Genomic DNA, 21,121 nt, shown 5'->3' on the forward strand with positions numbered 1-21,121 from the left:
AGTAAGTAGAATTAGAGCTGTGACTAGAACTCCTAACATCTGACTTTATTCTGGTGCCCTTTCCAAAAGCTCTGGTTTTTGTCATATGTTCAAGTTATACCATCTGTTCTATGAAAGGCCTATCCATTCCTTTCCTACCTCAAATGTACCACTTATAAAGACATATTTTGTTGTCCTCGGCATTTCTTGCAAACCTCAGCTCAGCCTTCACAAGAGGACTTTGGCAGGCTGGTTTCATTTACAATAACTCCTTACATAAAAATCTTCACGATGCCTACAAAAATATGCATGATTGACTGTTTGACCTTGTGGGATAAAAAAGGAATGAATAATGCCACACATTCTAAGGAACAAGTCAACAATGCTGACACTTGTGATTTTGACAAGCAGTATTTTCGGGAATTCATTTATTTTGGAATTTTTATCAAAAAAATTTTTAAATAGTTTCTGGGTCATACTGATAGGAAATACCCTGTGGTAACTCTTAAGAAATTAACTGAATACATTAACAGTAGACTGGTAGTCACCAACAGCAATCAATTTTCCTATGCACTCAAAGGGATTGAGAAGAAAGGTTCAGAAAGTGAGACAGAGATGTTGGGTATTAAGTAAGAGAGGAAAAATTAAAAATTCAATCAAGAACTGAGACAGTTTCTTAAATTTTTCTGATAAGTGGTGATATTGAAGTGTGATTTTTTTTTAATACCATAAAACAAAAATGCGTCAATAGTTAGCATGTACACAGAAATTAGTGAACCAATATTACAAATGACCAGTGCATATTGTAAAAGCATATAAGGGTACAAGCGCCATTCTGAGCCAAGACAGATCAATGTCTTAATATAAGAGAGTAGAAAATTTTCGCCTTAATATAAGAGAGTAGAAAAAGTTCATTGATAATGGTTTCGAATTCCACATGCAACTAACCATTAAGAAATAGCATTTGTTGAGTTCTGGTGTAATATTGTGAAGAATGATCATAATGATCTGAAAAGGTTAATAAAAGACTCCCCTCTTTTCCATCTATGTATCTGTGTGAGACTAGATTTTCCTCATATTCAAATTCATGAATGAAGAATATTTTGAATGAATGAAGAAAGAAATATTAAGAACAAATATGACAACCAGACATTAAACGGGTTTACAAAGATGTAAAGAAAGCCATTCTCCTCAATAAATCATTTTTTTGTTTTAGAAAAGGGTTATTTTTCAGACATAAAAAGCATGCTCTTTATGTTAATATGTGACATTATTTTTTAGTGAATTGATATTTAAATATTTTTAAAGTTCTCAGTTTGAACTGCTTATACAGTATATATATGGAACTCTAGTGAGCAAAAGCTCTTAAGAATCCTCAGACCAAAAAGTCTGAGAGCCACTGGACTAGAGAAAACAGAAGGAAGGAATTGCCAAAAACATAAAATTCTGGAGTTCCCACTGTGGTGCAATGGGTTAATGATTCGGCTTGTCCCTGTGGAAGTGATGGCTCCATCCCCAGCCCAGCGCAGTGAGGTAGGGATCTGGTCTTGCAGAAGCTGTGGCATAGGACGCACCTCTGGCTCATATTCAATCCCTGGCCCAAGAACTTCCATATGCCATGGGTATGGCTGGGGGAAAACAAAACAAAACATAAAATTCTCAGAACTGAAGGACATGAATTTCTGGATTTAATTTCAGACTGTTGTAGCTATTAGGTGATTGGGAGGAAGGGAGAATATGAGTGCGGGGATGGGCGTAGGGAACAAATGAGTTGTTAAAAAAACAACAAAAAAACCCAAGGGACCTGTAAGGAAATGCTGAGGGCCTTGTATCTTCATCCTCCATAGTAGGAAGCCAAAAGATAATACCCAAAATTGCAAAACCAAGGAAGAGCAGCATGAACAGTATTTTCGAAATTTAGAGGTAAATACATGGAAAACTAAAAGAATTGAGAGCTCTTTCTGGAGAATGAGACTGAAGTAGGGAAGCAAAGAATAGGAAGCAAAGAATAGTAGGAAACATTACTTTTTTTTTTTTTTTTGCTTTTTTTTTTTCTTTTCCCACTGTACAGCAAGGGGGTCAGGTTATCCTTACATGTATAGATTACAATTACATTTTTTCCCCCACCCTTTGTTCTGTTGCAACATGAGTATCTAGACATAGTTCTCAATGCTATTCAGCAGGATCTCCTTGTAAATCTATTCTAAGTTGTGGAAACATTGCTTTTTAAAATTAAAAACCTTAAAGCGTTTTTTACTTCAGCTATGGTCATCTATTATTTTGATAAAAATTAAATTAAAAAAAAAAAGCTACCTTTAGATATCTCCACTTTTTTTTTTTTTTTTTTTTTTTGTCTTTTTGCCATTTCTAGGGCCGCTCCCGCGGCATATGGAGGTTCCCAGGCTAGGGGTCCAATCGGAGCTGTAGCCGCTGGCCTACGCCACAGCCACAGCAACATGGGATCCGAGCCCCGTCTGCAACCTACACCACAGCTCACAGCAACGCCGGATCGTTAACCCACTGAGCAAGGGCAGGGACTAAACCTGCAACCTCATGGTTCCTAGTCGGATTCGTTAACCATTGCGCCACGACGGGAACTCCACCTCCACTTTTATTACCATGATGAGTCCCAAGTTTATTATAAGACAAGAAAAGTCTTCTCATTTCTGTGAAAGACCATAGGCTGAGATACCTCCCAAAGTACTCTACGAAATGGAGAACAGTCCCTGAACCTTGGCAACATGCAAGCTGTTGCTCACTGCCTTTCATCCTTTGGAATACAAGGCAGAGGTGGATGGTGCATGAAGGAGGGACAGGAAGGATGATAATAAACTAAGGCTTTAACCATCCAGTCATATTTCCATTTGCAAAGGGCTGTGCCCACTGGAAAAGCGGCTCCCTCTCCCTGGTCTACTGGGAATATTGATTGTAGTTAACCTAGGAGACGGATACCATCATAGAATCTGAGAGTCATAGCATCACAAGTGCTTTCCTGAGTCAGCATCTCTTGCTCACTCTTCAACCACAGAGGAGGCATCAGGGGGCTACACCTGAGGCCGATGGCTTTTGGACATCTTTTTAGTGTATTTAGAATTCTCAAAACTATAATGTCATGCAATTGAAACAGGGTAACAAAAGGCCTTTAAGTGTGGGAAGAAAACTGGGAATTAGAGTTTCTGTTTTTGTTTCTAAGTCTAGTTTAACTATAAATAATATTTCTTACCGATAGAAATGTCTCAATGTTCTCGTGGACAAAGGAAGCGATATCCTGCCAGTCTAGAATGTCTCCCAGCCAGCTGTTCTGACGACTTATATGCATCTTGTGTCCTTTGTGCCTCCCAGAATGCGTTACATTCTATGGAATAGAAGAGTTCAGACATGAAATTTCTATCTTAACCTAAAGAATAGAAAGAATAAATACCTTATTTTGTTTTAGGTGAATTTGAGCACTTTATTAAGTACACAAAGGTGAAAAACTTTGCATTATTTAAGAAATCAGCTAAGAACTCCACCAAAAGATCGAAAATATATGTTTGTTTACTGTCTAGCTACTGTGTCTCAGCCTAGCTTAAGTGCTTGCCTCCTAAGCATATTTATAAATACACTTTATTGTCAATATATTCAACTGAACACAAACACAGCATATACTTTCACACACACACCCCTTTTGGCCCCTCTAACCTTTCCCTTGGTCTCCCACTTTCGCTTTTTTCGTCCTTTCCTCATCTCCCTTATTAATCTTCCATACAAGCTAAAGAGAGCAAGGGGAAGATAAGAATATAAAAAAGTACACCTAAAACCAATACAATATTATGTGTCAAACAGCGGAAAACAGAATATGAAAAAGAAGCAAGTGTCGGGGAAATCTTAACTTGTCTATCTGGAAGTTAATTACACTGGAGAAATGCAGGAATAACAGATTTGAAAGAGCAATGAATAAACAAAGTGACTGGTAAGTTAAAATTTAGAAACAGAAGGAGATTCTTAACATTTTTACATGTGTTACCATTCTCACACTTTTTCCAACAGCATGGTGATGCCCATCTTCATTACGCAATGAAGACATTAAGCTCTAGCAAAAGAGGTAAAGAAAATAATACGCTTACCCACAAACCTATGCTTTTAAAACACTGACCTCCCTCGACCATAAATGAAGCTCAAAGGGGTGAAGGAGAGTAAAAGCTGTTTGTTTGTAAGCAGAAGCCCCAGAGTCAGCAGAAGAAATAGATAACAACCTTTCCAATCCTCTGGCTCCTCAGCAGATATCCACTCAGATTCCCCAGTTAGATTTAATTCCCAGTATTTCAAACCCACAAAAACCATCACTGTTCCTTCAACTCCTCCTGGGGCGAAAGCACACAATGCCAAATGGGTCACTAAGCAACAAATTCAAATTTAAAATCAAGCCTGTTCAACTGCACTCCAATAAATCTTTTTTATTTATTTATTTATTTATTTTGCTTTTTGGGGCCGCACTCGAAGCACATGGAGGTTCCCAGGCTAGAGGTCAAATCAGAGCTACAGCCTCCGGCCTACACCACAACCACAGCAACGCCAGATCTGAGCCGAGTCTGCAATCTACACCACAACTCACAGCAATGCTGTATCCCTGAACCACTGAGTGAGGCCAGGGAGCAAACCCACATCCTCATGGATACTAGTCGGATTCGTTTCCACTGCACTGCAATGGGAACTCCCCTGTTTTCGTTTTTTGTGGGTTTTTTTTGTCTTTTTGTCTTTTTTAGGGCTGCACCCTTGGCATAAGGAGGTTCCCAGCATAGGGCTCCAATCAGAGTTGTTCCCACCAGCCTACACCAGAGCCACGTCTGCAACCTACACCATAGCTCATGGCAACACCAGATCTTTAACCCACTGAGTGAGACCAGGGATCAAACCTACAACCTCATGGTTGCGCCATGATGAGAACTCCTGTTTTAGTTTTTTTTAATGGGGCCACTAGAAAAATTAGCATTATATATGTGACTTGCATTATACTTCTATTGCACAGATCTGGTCTAAAAGATGAGATGCTATTGATATTGAACAGAGGATGAAGTAATGATAAACCAGAGAGACTGGCAGTTTCTGCCATGGAGATTAAATCATCAATTCAAGCTTTTAGTGAACAAGGTTTAAGACCTGGTAGCTTAAAGTTTTCAATATTAACACAATCCTACCTCATCGATGAGTCTATAACATAAAAGGACTTCATTTGTTTACAGGTAAAATCCTTAGCTAAAATAACTTACCTTTACAAACCAAGAATGATACAGTCTATCCCAAAGTTCTAGTACTTGCTTTTCAATTACAGCAGTATTGTTCACCTTATCTCCAAGAATTTTATGAAGCTGGAAGAAATTCAGATATAATCTGAGTTAATATTTCAAGTAACGATCCATTAAAATTAATATCTACTGGGTCTTTACATTTGTTCTAAATCAAACTAAAATGTTCCAGAATATTTAATTGCTTCTAACCACATCATATTCTATCTTTAAGCCCTATTCCTCAATATTTCCAGTAAATTTCCCCTCTCATCTTTTTGCTTTTTTCCCCCCTCTATTCTTAGAATTTCTAAGAGAAACATATTATATAAGACTCATAATATAAATAGGACAGAAGAAAACAGAATATAAGAGAATATACTAAGAGAGCTACTTTAAATTTGAGAATGAAGCCATGAACTGACTTCTGTGTTTATTTGCCCAAAGAAAAATCTTTTCCAAGTGACCCAATTGCTAAGTTTCATATCACATTTGCCACTATTATTAAGAGTTACCATAGAACTTTAAGTAAAAATTTAGAACTTTAGCTATGAAAATAAATTTTCCCTTGAGTCTGCTGAGAGATTTCAGGTCTCAGAGTTATGACCCATCAGACTGGCTTCAGGGTTTGTGGGAATCAAGACCACCAAGACACGGTAACTTGGAGAAAGCTGTTAATTAAAGTATCTTCTCCTACATTTTATGTGTTATTAAAACCATATGGTAATATTAAAGACACTTTCAAAAAGAAGACAAAACACTGATTTGTAGCCCCATTTCCTAAATACAGCCGTTGCCATCTTCCCATTTCCCCTGTAACATTCTGCTTGCTTACATAGATATAGTTTAAAATTCTATATTTTCTTTTATATCTTTTTTTTTTTTTTTGTCTTTTTGCCATTTCTTGGACCGCTCCCAAAGCATACGGAGCTTCCCAGGCTAGGGGTCCAACCGGAGCTGTAGACGCCGGCCTACGCCAGAGCCAAATCCTTAACCCAATGAGCGAGGCCAGGGATCGAACCCACAACCTCATGGTTCCTAGTCGGATTCATTAACCACTGCACCATGACGGGAACTCCATTTTCTTTTATATCTTAAGTATTTCATCTTTTGCCTTCAACACTAACCTTCATCTTTATTTTTAATGGTTTCATATTAAACTTCTGATAGTATTATTTAATAATTACCCAATTACACAGAACAGAGATGGTTTCCAATTTTTAATGTCACAACACTACAATAAATATCCTTGTGCAACTTTTTCTTATTACTAATAGTAACATACACACAAAGGAATGAAAAGAAATGAACATTTTAATAGCTCTTATTATGCATAGGTAATTTGTCTTCTATAAGGAGTGTACCAATTAATACTTGCCAATATTGTATGAATGAACCAATTTTCCCAAAACCTTATGAACTGAAATTTTTAGATAATTTAATAGATGCAAAATGGTAATTATTTATCGTTTTCTTCTTTAGTGATGAGAGTAATCATTTCCATGTTGGTCTTCAATGTCTATTTCCTTTCAGTGTGGCCTATCCATACCTTTTGTCCACGTGATGCTGGCCTTAAAGATACATGAACCAGTTTTTAGACATATTTGATGCAAATATATCTGTTCAATGTTTTCCTGTATGTTTATTTATTCATAAACCAAAGACAAATTAGTAAATATAAAAGCCACTTATCTTTGCAAAGCATGCAACTTACAAATGGCTCTCCCCTATATACTGTGATCTTTACAACAACCCCAAAAGTTAGACAGGAAGTTTTATCACCTTCATTCTTTCAAGATGAGAGAACAGGAGTTCCTGATGTGGCACAGTGGTTAACGAATCCGACTAGGAACGATGAGGTTGCGGGTTCGATCCCTGGCCTTGCTCAGTGGGTTAAGGATCCGGCGTTGCCGTGAGCTGAGGTGTAGGTTGCAGACGTGGCTCGGATCCCGCGTTGCTGTGGCTCTGGTGTAGGCCAGTGGCTACGGCTCCAACTAGACCCCTAGCCTGGGAACCTCCATGTGCTGCAGGTGTGGCCCTAGAAAAAAGGCAAAAAAAAAAAAAAAAGATGAGAGAACAGATTTAAAAAGAACCTATGGCAGGTTTTAATCCTAATCCTATGAATTAGGATGAAAAGTTTGCTAATATTCTTTCAACTATAGCGTATATAACCTATGAACAAAGACCACCTAACAGAGCTAATTACCCATAATAATTAAAAACCACAATTACCCCTACTCTAATTTCCCCTACTTACTTTAAGTCTGTCTCTCATATATCATGACTGTGAGATTCCCACAGTCATGCTATTACCAATGTTGTCATTCTCCTATCAGCTTCTAAGAGCTCCTTTTGACCAAAGAGGCCTAAAATGGTTACAGACAGCCTTGTCTCGGTTGCCCGCACAGTGGCCTTGACTGCAATAAAGCACTATTTCAAACTGACATCTCCTTTGGCAGTCTCATTTCCAGCACAGCAATGAATAAAATATCATTAACTATTAAAGGAAAGTTTAGCATAATTTTACAACATGCTATAAGATACTCTTTTCAAATGTGCAGTGATATCCATCATAGCAGAAAACTACAGACACTAAAGACCATCCTGCAACTTTACAATACATTATCAAAACTCGCAAGGAAGACTAGATTGGACAAAGTCTAAAGAACATGTCACTGCTCTTGAGAGAATCACTAAAGTACATGTACTATCGGTGGTATGAGATGCTCTTTGTATACAAACAACAACAAAGCAGTAAGAGCAGTCAGAATGCCATCTGAGAGCTGTGTGACTTAAGGAAAGAGCCCCATCTACAAAAAATGGGGATTGTAAGTCAGAGGGCAATTCTTTATCCCCCTCTTGCTTGAAATCTTGGCAGCATTTGACATAGCCAAGTCTTTCCTGCAACATCTTCTCTAGGCCTCTGACACACCAGATGCTACAAAGGGTACTGCTCCTGCCTCACAGGCTATGCCTCCTCAGTCTTCTTTGCTGGCTCACTTCTCTGACCTTCAGAAGCTTAAGCACTGCAGGAATCTCTTTGGTCCCCTTCTAGCTCTATTCTCCCCTCAGGCCATGTGATGGCTGAACTGTGTCCCCCTTCCCTAAATTCTTCCTAAGCCCCAGTACCTCAAAATGTGACTACCTGAAGATAGGGTCTTTAAAGAAATCACCAAGTTAAAATGAAGTCATTAGGGTTAGGCCCTAATTCAATACTTCTGTGTCCTCATAAAAAGAGATTAGGACACAGACACACACATGGGGAAGATCATGTGAAGACACAGGCCATCAAGCAGCTGTGAATTTGTTTGTTTCATAAGTAGTTCTGTATGATTTTTATTAGATTCCACAGGTGATATCATATTTCTTTCTTTGTCTTACTTCACTTAGCATGATAATCTCTAAGTCCATCCATGTTGCTAAAAATGACATTATTTCATTCTTTTTTATGACTGAATAATATTCCATTGATAAATGTACCACATCTCCTTTATCCATTCCTCTGTCAATGGACACTTAGGTTCAATGGTTGCTTTTATTTTATTTTTTTAACTTAATATATTTTATTATATTTATAGTTGTACAATGATCATCACAACCCAGTTTTACAGCATTTCCGCCCCAAACTCGCAGCCCTTCCCTCCTCCCACAATCTGTCTCCTTTGGTAGCCATAAGTTTTTCAGAGTCTGTGTGTCAGTTTCTATTCTGCAAAGAAGTTCACTGTATCCTTTTTTTCTTTTTAAGATTCCACATATAAGTGACAGCATATGATGTGTGTCTCACTGTCTAACTTCACTTAGCATGATCCTTTCTAGGTCCAAGCATGTTGCTGAAAATGCCATTATTTCATTCCTTTTTATGGCTGAGTAATATTCCATTGTGTATATGCACCACATCTTCTTTATCCAACCCTCTGTCAATGGACATTTAGGTTGCTTCCACATCTTGGCTATTGTATATGGTGCTGCAATAAACACTGGGATGCATGTATCTTTTCAAGTCATGGTCTTCTCTGGATAGATGCTTAGGAGTGGGACTGCTGGATCAAATGGTAATTCTGTTTTCAGCTTTTTGAGGAATCTCCATACTGTTTCTCATAGTGGTTGTACCAATTTACATTCCCACCAACAGTGTAAGAAGGTTGGTTCCCTTTTCTCCACACCCTCGCCAGCATTTATTGTTTACAGACTTTTTGATGATGGCCATTCTGGCTGGTATAAGATGGTACCTCATGGTAGTTTGTTTTATTTCCATTTCTCTAATAATTAGTGATGGTAAATACCTTTTCATGTGTTTTTTGGCCATCTGTCTGTCTTTGGAGAATTATCTGTTTAGATCTTCTGCTCATTTTTTGATGGGGTTGTTTGTTTTTTTGGTATTGAGCAGCAGGAGGTGTTTATGTATATTTTGGAGATTAATCCCTTGTCAGTCGCTTCATTTGCAAATCAATGGTTGCTTTTATTATTATCTTTTGTCCTCTAAAGCAAGATTACAAACATTTTTACATTTCTTTGGTAGCAACAGCATCTCTCTTCAGCTGCCTTCCCTTTAAGACCCTTGAGCAAAGTTTCATCCCTATCTTTTCTCTTAAGTAATTTGAAACATACTTCTTTACCCCTTTCTTCATCTTTTTCCCAAATAGGTAAGAATTCCAGAAAAAAATTTCTCCCACACAGATTAATCAAGAATTAAATGCTACACTTTCCACAGAATAAGTCAGGAGATACGTATCTAAAAGTCTCGCCAAGACTGGATCTTCCTTCTATGATAGTTTTGAGATCTATATCCACTTACAGTGCACCCCTGAATACAGGTCTAGATCCACTTACACATCAATTTTTTTCACTAAAAGTGTACTATGGTGCTACAGAATCTATAGGTGATTGAATCTGGCAATGTGGAACTACATATATGGAGAACTGACTATCAAGTTATATACAGATTTCTGACTGCATGGAAAGTCAGACCCCTAGGCCCTGCATTTTTCAAGGGTAGACTGTACTCATCTTTCATTTATTCAATAAATATACATTTTTTATCTTCCATGTGACAGTTGATTTGATTGCCTGGTACAGACTCAAGGAAATCAGTAATATATCTTTCTCTTAACTCCCCCCGCCCTTTTTACAGCCACACCTGTGATATACAGAAGTTCCCAGGCCGGGGATCAAATGCGAGCTGGAGCCATGACCTATGCCACACCAGATCCTTAACCCGGGGATCAAATGCGAGCTGGAGCCATGACCTATGCCACACCAGATCCTTAACCCACTGTGCTGGGTTGGGGATTGCACTGGTGCCTCCAAAGAGAAAAGTCAGATCATTAAGCCACTGCAACACAGAAGGGATTCCTCTTAACTTTTTTTTTTTTTAAGCTTTTTAGGGCCATACCTGTAGCAAATGGAGGTTCCCAGGCCAGGGGTCTAATCAGAGCTACGGCTGCCAGCCTTCGCCACAGCCACAGCAACGCCAGATCCGAGCCTCAGCTGCGACCTACACCATAGCTCATGGCAATGCCGGATCCTTGACCCACTGAATGAGGCCAGGGATCAAACTTGCAACCTCATGATTTCTAGTCGGATTCGTTTCTGCTGGGCAACGACAGGAATTCCAAATTCCTCTTAACTTCTAACCTGACCATGATTCTATTCTTAGGTTAGATGATTATTATACATGTGTGAACAATGTAATTTCCAAGATACCTTTTTGTCAGACTTTGTTTTCAAATTTTAAACAAGGAATCACACACACTAATACCCCATATCTTACTCCAGCAAGTCTTGTCAATCCTTAGATGATCCTTTTTACTTCATTACATTAAAACTTCAAACTGCTTTCATTCCCATAACCAAAACAGAGAGGGGAGTAGTGATATCCCAAACCCTTATCATGGAATTTGATTCTTAATTGTGAACTGTGGTAACTTTTTCATTTCCCCTTTACAAAACTTCAAATTCATCTCCTCAAGCACACTCCTGTCTCTACATACTGATTCACATAAATACCCCTTTTAAAAATACATTCTTCCTTCTCTTTATTCATCCAGGACCTATCATTCCTTCAAAGTTTATCTCAAGTGCCACATGAAAGCACTCAACTCAGTTCCAAGCACATACTTCTAGCATGCTATAATAGAAAGAGAGAGGGATTTGAAATTAGTCTTCAGTTTGAAACCACGCTCTGCAATTTACTACACATGATCATCAGGCATTTACTTAGCTTTGTCAAGGCTATCTCCTCGTATATAAAAGGGGTAAAATAATTCAGACTAATATAAGTTTCTTGGAAAGATTAAATGAAACAAGTTGGAAACTGCCAAGCAGTTATCAGCAGGCAATAAAATTAATATGTGGTAATACTTTTTTCTCACAAAGCCTTATTTGACCACCCACGCTTAGTAATCATTCTGTTCTAATGCACAAATAATGAATCAGATCTATTCTGAACCGGAAGCAAATGGCCAACCTTTCAGATTGCTCAGGCTACCAACACTATTCAATATGATCATCCAAAAGGTTTAATTTCATCGTTTGTTGCTTGTTGACTGGAGATTTTTTCCTCAAAAATAGAAATTAGTGTTCTGAACACAATCTCCATTTTTGCTTTATCAGAGCAAAAAGTTCCTACCAGTGAAGACCTTGCAAAGAGAAAGCTGCAGAAAGAGGTTCTTCCCTTACCTTGTGTGTTATCCACTCTCTTCCATACTGATACACATTGTTAGCCGCAGAATTGAGGGCTCTTTGGACTACCTGAGCCTCAGGAAGCCAGCTAATTTAAAATAAAGAAAAAATGAAAAACTAGTATAGTGTACTGCACCAGTAATTCTTGGAACCTAATTTTTTAAACAATCATTAACTGACAAATTGTCAATCAGTCATCACACACCGATACACATTATTCACATGCAGGAATCCTTGATTTCCAGGTCTAACTGTCCTAATTCTAACATTTGAGATTTTCCTTCGAGCTTTCCTTAGCTTTTAGCCCCACTTTCCCCACAGCCTCCCTTTCATTCTGCTCTGTTTTCTCAATCCATCTAAGTCCTGGGTGGTCCTATGCCTTCTTCAGCACCCAGAGAAGTTCTGGGACAATGGGATAGCCAGCATCTGGAACAGTGGTTCTCAAAGCATGGTCCACAGACCAGCGGTATCAGAACTGTTTGGACACCTGTTAGACATGAAGATTCTTGGGCCTAAACCCACACTGACTTTCTAATTTACTCTAATCTGCCCTTTGCTAAGGAGATATGAAGCCTGCCAATTTTTAAAATTGAACTATAACTGATTTACAATGTTCTGTCATTTTCCGCTGTACAGCAGTGACCCAGTCTCATATATATATATATATATGTATATATAAATATTCTTTTTCTCATATTATCGTCTATCATGTTCTATTACAAGTGATAGGATATAGTTCCCTGTGCTATACAGCAGGACCCCATTGCTTATCCATTCTAAATGTAATAGTTTGGATCTACTAAATACAAAGTCCCCGTCCATCCTACTCCCTCCCCATCTACAGAACAGAAACAGACTCACAGACGTGGAGAAGGACTGCCAATTTCTTAACTTCACTCTAGATCTCTCCCCTGAACCGTATACCAATGTAGTCAATGGCCTACAGGATGCCTCTGTTGAGACTTACTACAAACACCTCAAACTCAATATGTAAAAAGTTATTTTTCCCACCATATCTGCTCCTCTATTTCATGTCTTGGTGAATCCACCAATCATCCACTGACTTTTAAAGCTAGAAACAAACGTAAGAGTCATGCTAGGTTTTTTCCTTCCTATATTCAATTAATCACCAACTAACCGCCTTAAGACCTTACAACTCTGCCTATCCTGTTCACCCCACCACAACTGTCCACAATTCAGAGCTTTATCACCTCTCACCTGGTTTTACTCTAGGTTTTATCTGGTCTAAGATGCTCAAGTCTTGGAATCCTTTCTATCTTTTCTCCTCAGGACAGATGGAAAGATTGTTCCAAAATGATATCAATGCTACTTTTCTTCTTATATTCTTTTTTTTTTTTTTTTTTTTTTTTTTTGTCTTTTTAGGGCCACACTCATGGCGCATGGAGGTTTCCAGGCTAGGGGTCAAATCAGAGCTGTAGCTGCTGGCCTACGCCACAGCTACTGCAACACTGGATCTGAACTGCACCTGTAGCCTACACCGCAGTGCTGGGCAACACTGGCCGGATCCTTAACTCACTGAGCAAGGCCAGGGATTCAACCTATGTCCTCATGGATACCAGCTGAATTCGTTAACCACTGAGCCAAGGCAGGAACTCCTCTTATATTCTTAACCAAGATAATAACCGTCTGTATCACCCTCAAGGTCCCTTGCACCCCTTGTACTCTGTTCCTGGAACCCATCCCTAACCACAGACAACCACTTTCTATCACTAGATTAGCTTGCCTTTTCTAGAATTTATCAAAAATGGAATCATATCATATGGATTCTCTTTTGCCTGACTTCTTTCGCTCAGTATAATTACTTTGGGTTCAGCCATGCTGCTGCACGAACTGACAATTCATTTTTTTTAATGCTAAGTATTATTCTTTTGTATAGATAGACTATAATTTGGAACTAATCAGAAATACTGAGGAGAATCACTTTGAGTATGCTCTGGGTAACAGGAGACAAGTGGATAGAAATATATTTTAACAGAAGTCCTTTTCAGAATATTCCAATATGATTCTTTTTTTTTTTCTTCTTTTTTGGGCCCCACCTGTAGCATATGGAAGTTCCTAGGCTAGGGGTTGAACTGGAGCTGCAGCTGCTGGCCTACGCCACAGCCACAGCTGCATCTGTCACCTACAACATACTCACGGCAATATAGGATCCTTAACCCACTGAGTGAGGCCAAGAATCAAACTCATATCCTCATGGATACTAGTCAGGTTCATATCCTGCTGAGCCACAATGGGAACTCCCTCAAATACGATTCTAAACCAAGTTCAAGAAATGTCCTATGCAGGTTTTATATTAAGAAATAAAGTCAAGTCAAAGGAAAAAACCAAGTTAAATTTCAATTTAGACTGGTAGAATATTTCCTAATTTAAATTAGTGACTACCTTGGGGTTAGTAAAAATGTAGGCCATGCAATATGTCATCAAGTTCAGTTAAGTGAATAGCATAAATCTCCTTAACTTGCTGCACAAAGATATATAAACTCTCTTGCAGAAGCCAAATTAAACAAGTACACAAAGAGATCCTCTAAGACAGAGGTAGGCAGACATATAATCCTTATCACAACTACCAATTTTGTCTGCCCTTGCAGCCCCCTAACAGCCACAGACACTATGTTAAGTAAATGGGAACAGGTTGTTTCAATAAATCGTCATAAGTACACGTGTCTGAATTTGGCCCAGATCCCTTGTTTGCCAACCCTGCCACCAAAATGATACAATATGGGAACACTGCTGACTCTGTCATGGAGGGATTATCTCAAATTCCTTCACTTTTGATCCTGTTTCCTCATCTGTGAAAGGGGGATAATGTCTTTAACCTGAGGAATACACAACGTAATGCAGGTGAAAGCCCAGTGAATCATAGACATGTTGTAAACTGTGAACTCAATTCAAATATAAGGACTTCCCTTCCTACAACCAGCCCCACTGCATACAATTCTTATGCAAAAATAACCACATTCATCAAAGCTTTGGCAAACTCTTTTTCACTTCCAAGGTAACTGCATCAATGAAGATCATTTCATGCAAAGAGACACAGAAACCAGACCATCTATCTCTATTTTTGTCAAAACAACATTCTTACTTTGCCCATTCAGGGTGATTTGCTAGAGTTTCATTAATCAAATTGCTTGTGACCTCAATCATGTGTACACTCTCTTGATGTACCTGTATTATGGATAAAGAGAGAAAATAATTTCAAATAAAAATAAACCCAATTTGACATTTGCTATACTATTTATTACTGGAAGAATGTTTTTAGTCAAGTAATTATACATCTTAGTTTCAATTAAATCAGAGACCTGCACTGAATAGCCACTACACATAATGGCCTATAATATACACTACGGGAAATAAAGTACATAATAGCTCTCCGTGTTCAAATGGAGAAATGGGGAAAAATATATAGATAGATACAAATACACAGAGTATAAATAAATGCATAAATGCATTTTGTTCACACGTGTATATATGTGTATGGCACATGTATACATATGTAAGCAACATCAACACTACCTGGGCTTCAGAATTATAATCCAACGTGAGACATACACACAAATAATCAAGTGAGCAAGGTTTGTGAGTCAAATAAATCAACTGAAACTGAATCTCACAATTTAACTTGCTCAATAACCAATAAAATGAAGGGGATAAAAAAAGGAACAAGCCAATTGTCAGGGAACATGCTCTGTATGATTTTACTATTTTTATTTTTATTTTTATTTTTTGCCATTTCTTGGGCTGCTCCAGCGGCACATGGAGGTTCCCAGGCCAGGAGTCGAATCGGGGCTGTAGCCACCGGCCTACACCAGAGCCACAGCAATGAGGGATCTGAGCCATGTCTGCAACCCATACCACAGCTCACGGCAACGCCAGATCCTCAACCCACTGAGCAAGGCCAGGGATCGAACCTGCAACCTCATGGTTCCCAGTCCAATTCGTTAACCACTGAGCCACAACGGGAACTCCTGATTTTACTATTTTTAAATGTACCAACAAAAATGGGTACTTGCCACCTGCCTCTACAAGGATTAAGTCATTAGCTCCTGCAGCTGCTGACCTTTAATACCCCTGAAAGGAGTTCAGGGTGGAGATTAGGAATGAGGCACTCTGTGCTCTGGGAAAAACTGGCTGAACGGGCCTTCCAGATAAATATTTTCAGAAGATATCATGAGCCCAAAATTCTTTCATCTCCTATCTAGAAAAGCATGACAATCGTTTACAGTGACATCTGTTCCTTGTGACAAGCAGCAAGCCTCTGCCCAAACGTGTGCTTGGCTGCACGTAACCCCTTTACTAAAACCATACGTAACACTGACCTTCACCCTACTCCTTGGAGCCGGCACCTCAGAACTATCTGAGACGCTGTCTCCTGGGCTACAGTCCTCATTTTGCCCCAAATAAAACTTAACTCACAATTCTCATATTGTACTTTTTTTTCAGTTGACAAATACATTAAGTATTGAGTTTATCCTGGTGAGTATTCGGTGTTTACCTGAACTTGATTCTGCTGCTGTCAAGTCAAATTGCCTGACTGTCTTTCAATGCTTTTATATCCTCTCTAATTTTCTATCTACTTATTCTGTCATTTATTCCAGGAAGAGTATGGTTGAATCCCCAACTATAATCACTGATCTGGCTATTTTTAATTCTCGACATTCTGCTTCATATATTTTAGAGCTCTATCATTAGAATACTCACATTTATAATTGCTATATACTACTGCAGTATTAACTCTTATCACTATGAAAAGTCCTTATTTGTCTCTGGTAATATTTGTTTTTTTAACTACGTTGTCTGATATTAAGGTAATCACTCCACAAATTTGAGCTGCACTTTGGAGAATGATATTTTTGATGAAAGAGAGGTAATATGGACTGAATTTTTGTATCCTCCCAAAATTCTTATGTTGAAATCCTAACCTTCAATATGATGGTTATGAAGAGGCAGGGTCTTTGGGAAGTAGTTAGGTCATGAGGGTGGACCCCTCATGATGGGGTTAGTGCCCTTACAAGGTGAGACAAGGGGAGATGATTCTTCTCTCTACCATGTGCAGATGCAAGGAGAAAACAGCCATCAATAAACCAGGAAGAAGGCATTAACCAAGAACTTGACCAAGCTGGCACCTTAATCTGAGACTTCCAGCCTCCAGAACTATGGGAAATAAATATTTGTTGTTTAAGGCACTTGGTCTATGGTCTTCTGTTACAGCAGTCCAAACTAAGAAGGGGGAGAGGAAATGGAAGCTGGAAGGACCTGGAAAATGAGAAATAGCCTAATGGTAAATCAGCAGGAAGACCAATGAGACAAGAAGGAAAGGAATCAAATTCTGATCTACTAGACAGGAACTAGACTCAGAGTCACGAGACCAGATCATAGTCCTCCTATTGACAGAAGCCACTTTTTCCTCAGTATCTCAATTTTTCATCTGAATTTACCTCTGAGGATAAAATATTTTATGATAATAAAATAAAAATGCATGTAAAATTAGGCAAATACATGGCAAAACTAGTAATTAAAAAAAAAAAAAATCACACATACCCTAACTGTTATACATACTTATAAGCTAAGTAACATTTCCTACACTTGCATCTGCTAGCTTCTTATCTATACTACACATTCTAACAACTAAGGAGTTTATTAATGGTAATATTAATTGTTATACTCTACCTTTGCGGTCAGGAGTAGGGCTAAAAGAAGGGTTCCTATCACTAACAAAAATATGATGAAAATGCTAATTATTTTGTCTAACATCTTCTCCAACCAGATGATCATCTGCACAGAAATGAAAAAGAGAATTAGTTACCTTTCCAGCACAACTTAATAATAATATATATGTGTCCAAATATCATGAAAATAGGATATTCACATTACAAACTATGGCATAATGATTAAAGCAGTGAAAGCTATAAGCAATTGCAGAAAATTAACAGTATTAAGTAACACTGTTGTTATAAAAAGAGTTCGTTATTGTCATGCCTAGGAAAAGGCAGTCGATTTGAACATGACCTATATCTATGCCTGGGTTCTCCAACTGTGGTATATCTACATTTCAAATTATAATTTATAATTTGATAAATATTCTAAACAAAATAATGGCAATCCATTGGAGACCTCAAATCTCATGAAATTTTAACTGTCAATTAGCAAACATAGATGACTTTAGAAAAACTATGACTCTTATAGAACAGATATGTCCTAAATTATGCAGATAAAACAGGAGTAAGTTAAAAGAGGGATTATATTTTTTAAATTTTCCCTCTAATAGCATTAGGGTTGTAAAAACAGTAATAATAAAATCTAATGTTAAGGTAATGATAAATACCAACTTCAGTAGAATAGTTACCAGGGGCGTTAAAAGGGTTGGGGAAGTGGATGCACAGTCAGGGAGGGGGACAAAATAAGCTTCAGTTGTATAGGTAATCTTTTATCAAGCTCGAAGATAGGCAAGTGGGTGCTCGTATCTTTTTATATTTGAAATGTTTCATAAAAAATACTTAAAAATATGATATTCTACTTGAAATTTCTATTTTTTTAAACATAAGGTTTATGACAAATTATAATTGACTGTTGTAAATAAAGAATAATCATTAATGTATTGGTTATTCCTTAATCAATAACTAAACTTATGTTTTCCCTAAATGATACTTGATATACTAGTTTGAATATAACTTAAATCCCACATTTAAAAAAATTTTGTTTTTTTCAGAATGCATAATTTTGATAAATTTCTAGAATTCCTGTTAGGCAAAGCTACCATTTAGCATTTCAAAAATACAATCGGAGTAACCATTACTGAAATACCACATTGTACCCCTCAACCCCAATATGAACATTGCTGAATAAATTAGTCAAAATTTAAATCTGAATTATACTCTCCAAACAGTGTTAAACATCCAAGAACAAAGAATATTGGTTAAAACAAGGTGACTTCTAAAATATTTATTTTCCACTCAATGATCAGAAGTTTGTATCTCCTTATCTTTCACGAAAGACACTGTCACTAAGAGATAAATGCGACATTGAACTCAAAGATGAAAAGTGCATCTTTTATCTTAATGATTACGGCTTCAAACAGAAGAGTTAATTTTCAACGCATGCTACCAAAGCATCAAAGACAATGCAGAGATTTTAAAGAGTAATTAAGTTTTCTAAGATATGGAAGGTCAGAGGTCATATTTTGAAAGTAAGTTCTAAAAATCAATGAAACTGAAAAGTTTCACAATCAGAAACTAACCCTACACCTAGTTCTTGAGATGGTTTCCTGAGGAAAGAGCTAGGGCTCTCTATTACTCCTCTTTGTATCTCCAAAACCTAACAGTGCAAAGCATATGGTAAAAGCTCAGCTAACATATATTTGAACAAGCAAGATCAATAGAGTAATTTCAGAATTAAGAACAGATTTTGTATTCACAAATTATAGCGTCTGAAAATAACTTGGAGAACTCAATTTTTTAAAAGTCATATACTGAAATATATTAAATAAATGATGTTTTATTGGAAAGTATGAATATCTAAGTTTATGTCTAGATATTTTTTAACATATAAAACACAGACTACGCACAAACACATTATGTACAATGACACTACAAAAGTCAAACTTTGTTTTTCAACAAAGGTAGAATTTTCCTATCATAAACCTATACCTGAAGGTTGAAAAAATCCACCACTGAGAGGCACCTAAATAATAATTTATATTCCAGGGACAATACTGAAGGTTAGATGCTTTGTTCAAAAAATTTTTTTATCGTTTTTGCTTTTTTAAGGGCCACACCCATGGCATATGGAAATTCCCAAGCAAGGGGTCAAATTGGAGCTGTAGCTGCCAGCTATACCACAGCCACAAGCAACTCGGGATCCCAGCCGTGTCTGGAACCTACACCACAGCTTACAGCAACGCTTGGTCCCTGACCTACTGAGTGAGGCCAGGGATTGAACTTGCATCCTCATGGATACTAGTCAGATTCATTTCTGCTGAGCCACAGTGGGAATTCCGTCATTAAAAATTTAAACTACAGGCATACATCATTTTATTGCACTTCACTAGTAATGTGTTTTTTTTTTTTTTTTTTTACAAAGTAAAGGTTTGTGGCAACCCTGCATCAAGCAAGTCTACTGGCACCATTTTTTCCAACAACATTTTCTTGTTTTGTGTCTCTATATCACATTTTGGTAATTCTCTGACTATTTCAAACCTTTTTCTTTATTATTGTATTTGCTATGATGATTTGTGATCAGTGATCTTTGATGTTACTACTACAACTCACTGAAGGTTCAGATGATGATCAGCATTTTTTAGCAATAAAGTATTTTTAACTAAGGTTTATACATTTTTAAGACATAATGCTACTGCACACTTAATAGGCTACAATATAGTATAAACTGATTCTATATGTACTGGGAACCCAAAGAAAACTGTGTGACTTGCTTTACAGCAATATTCGCTTTACTGCAGTGGTCTGGAACCCAACTCACAATATATCCAAGGTATACCTATAAATAAAATCATTTAAGAAGCTCAATACATAGGCCAAAAGAGTTGCAGGAAAGGTTTCTATTCGCATTATGGCCAGCTAAAATAAGGTGAGAAAATAGGATGAAAAGGGACATAGCAAGAGAGGAAGAGAGAGAAAAAAAAGTAGGTAGAGAGACAGGGAAAGACTTTAAAATGTGAGGAACTAAGGACCAATCAAGAGGAAAAATCAAAGTAGACAGAAAACTTAAAAGAGGAAAAGAGTAAAGGAATAAGACTCTTAGGGAAACAGGAGCTTATAGACACAGAAGGAGAAACATGGTCAGAGGAAGCAGTGGAGAAGAGAAAGGGATGGAAATGTGAATTCACAAAGAAATGCCACGAGGCTGATCCTGCCCGCCCCCCACTTTGGGCAAAGGAAACTACACCAGCAGTCATCCTGAGGCAGGAGGCAGACCCGGGCTGAGAACATCTGGGACGCGCGCGTCAGGCCAAGTAAACTGGGCCTTGTTTACTTTTGACACTTCAAGGAAAAAGTCAATTGTAGGAGCTGAGCTCTGCTTGGAGTAGAGAGATAAGATTGTTAGAACAGTGGGGAAGAAGGAGGCAGGGGCTGGAGCTATGAGATTGCAAGTGGAATGTGTTGACCAACAGAAGCAGGGAGTGAGACTCGGGCTCCCCCGCAGCATGGGAGTGCTTGGTTTTT

General features: G+C 37.8%; 1 protein-coding gene and 1 long non-coding RNA gene across 9 annotated transcripts in view; one reads left to right on the top strand and one right to left on the bottom strand.

The window, feature by feature from the left end:
- The window catches only part of TMEM245 (transmembrane protein 245), a 96,676-nt gene that overhangs the window by 36,464 nt on the left and 39,091 nt on the right, over positions 1–21,121 (bottom strand). For 7 of the 8 annotated variants that reach the window (XR_014825200.1, XR_014825196.1, XR_014825190.1 and 4 more), the window contains 5 exons: positions 17,613–17,717; positions 15,028–15,110; positions 11,922–12,012; positions 5,229–5,327; positions 3,203–3,334 (listed from right to left, as the gene is read on the bottom strand). Coding sequence is in view for 4 of the 8 variants with exons in the window: in XM_084992138.1 (XP_084848264.1) it covers positions 3,203–3,334; positions 5,229–5,327; positions 11,922–12,012; positions 15,028–15,110; positions 17,613–17,717 (510 nt within the window). In the remaining 4 variants the exon portion in view is untranslated. Of the gene's footprint in view, positions 1–3,202; positions 3,335–5,228; positions 5,328–9,097; positions 10,436–10,489; positions 12,013–15,027; positions 15,111–17,612; positions 17,718–21,121 lie in introns of those variants that run through there. The other variant, XR_014825201.1, reaches the window with a different exon arrangement.
- Positions 1,206–5,804, top strand: LOC146407140 (uncharacterized). The gene is made up of 2 exons (XR_014825705.1): positions 1,206–1,990; positions 2,188–5,804. It is a non-coding gene; the product is annotated as an uncharacterized LOC146407140 (long non-coding RNA).

Source organism: Sus scrofa, chromosome 1 (assembly GCF_054392235.1).
Source record: "Sus scrofa isolate SSC_HxYL_T2T_F1_AM1 chromosome 1, Sscrofa_HxYL_maternal_Yorkshire_Landrace_v2.0, whole genome shotgun sequence".
Taxonomy (NCBI): Eukaryota; Metazoa; Chordata; class Mammalia; order Artiodactyla; family Suidae; genus Sus; species Sus scrofa.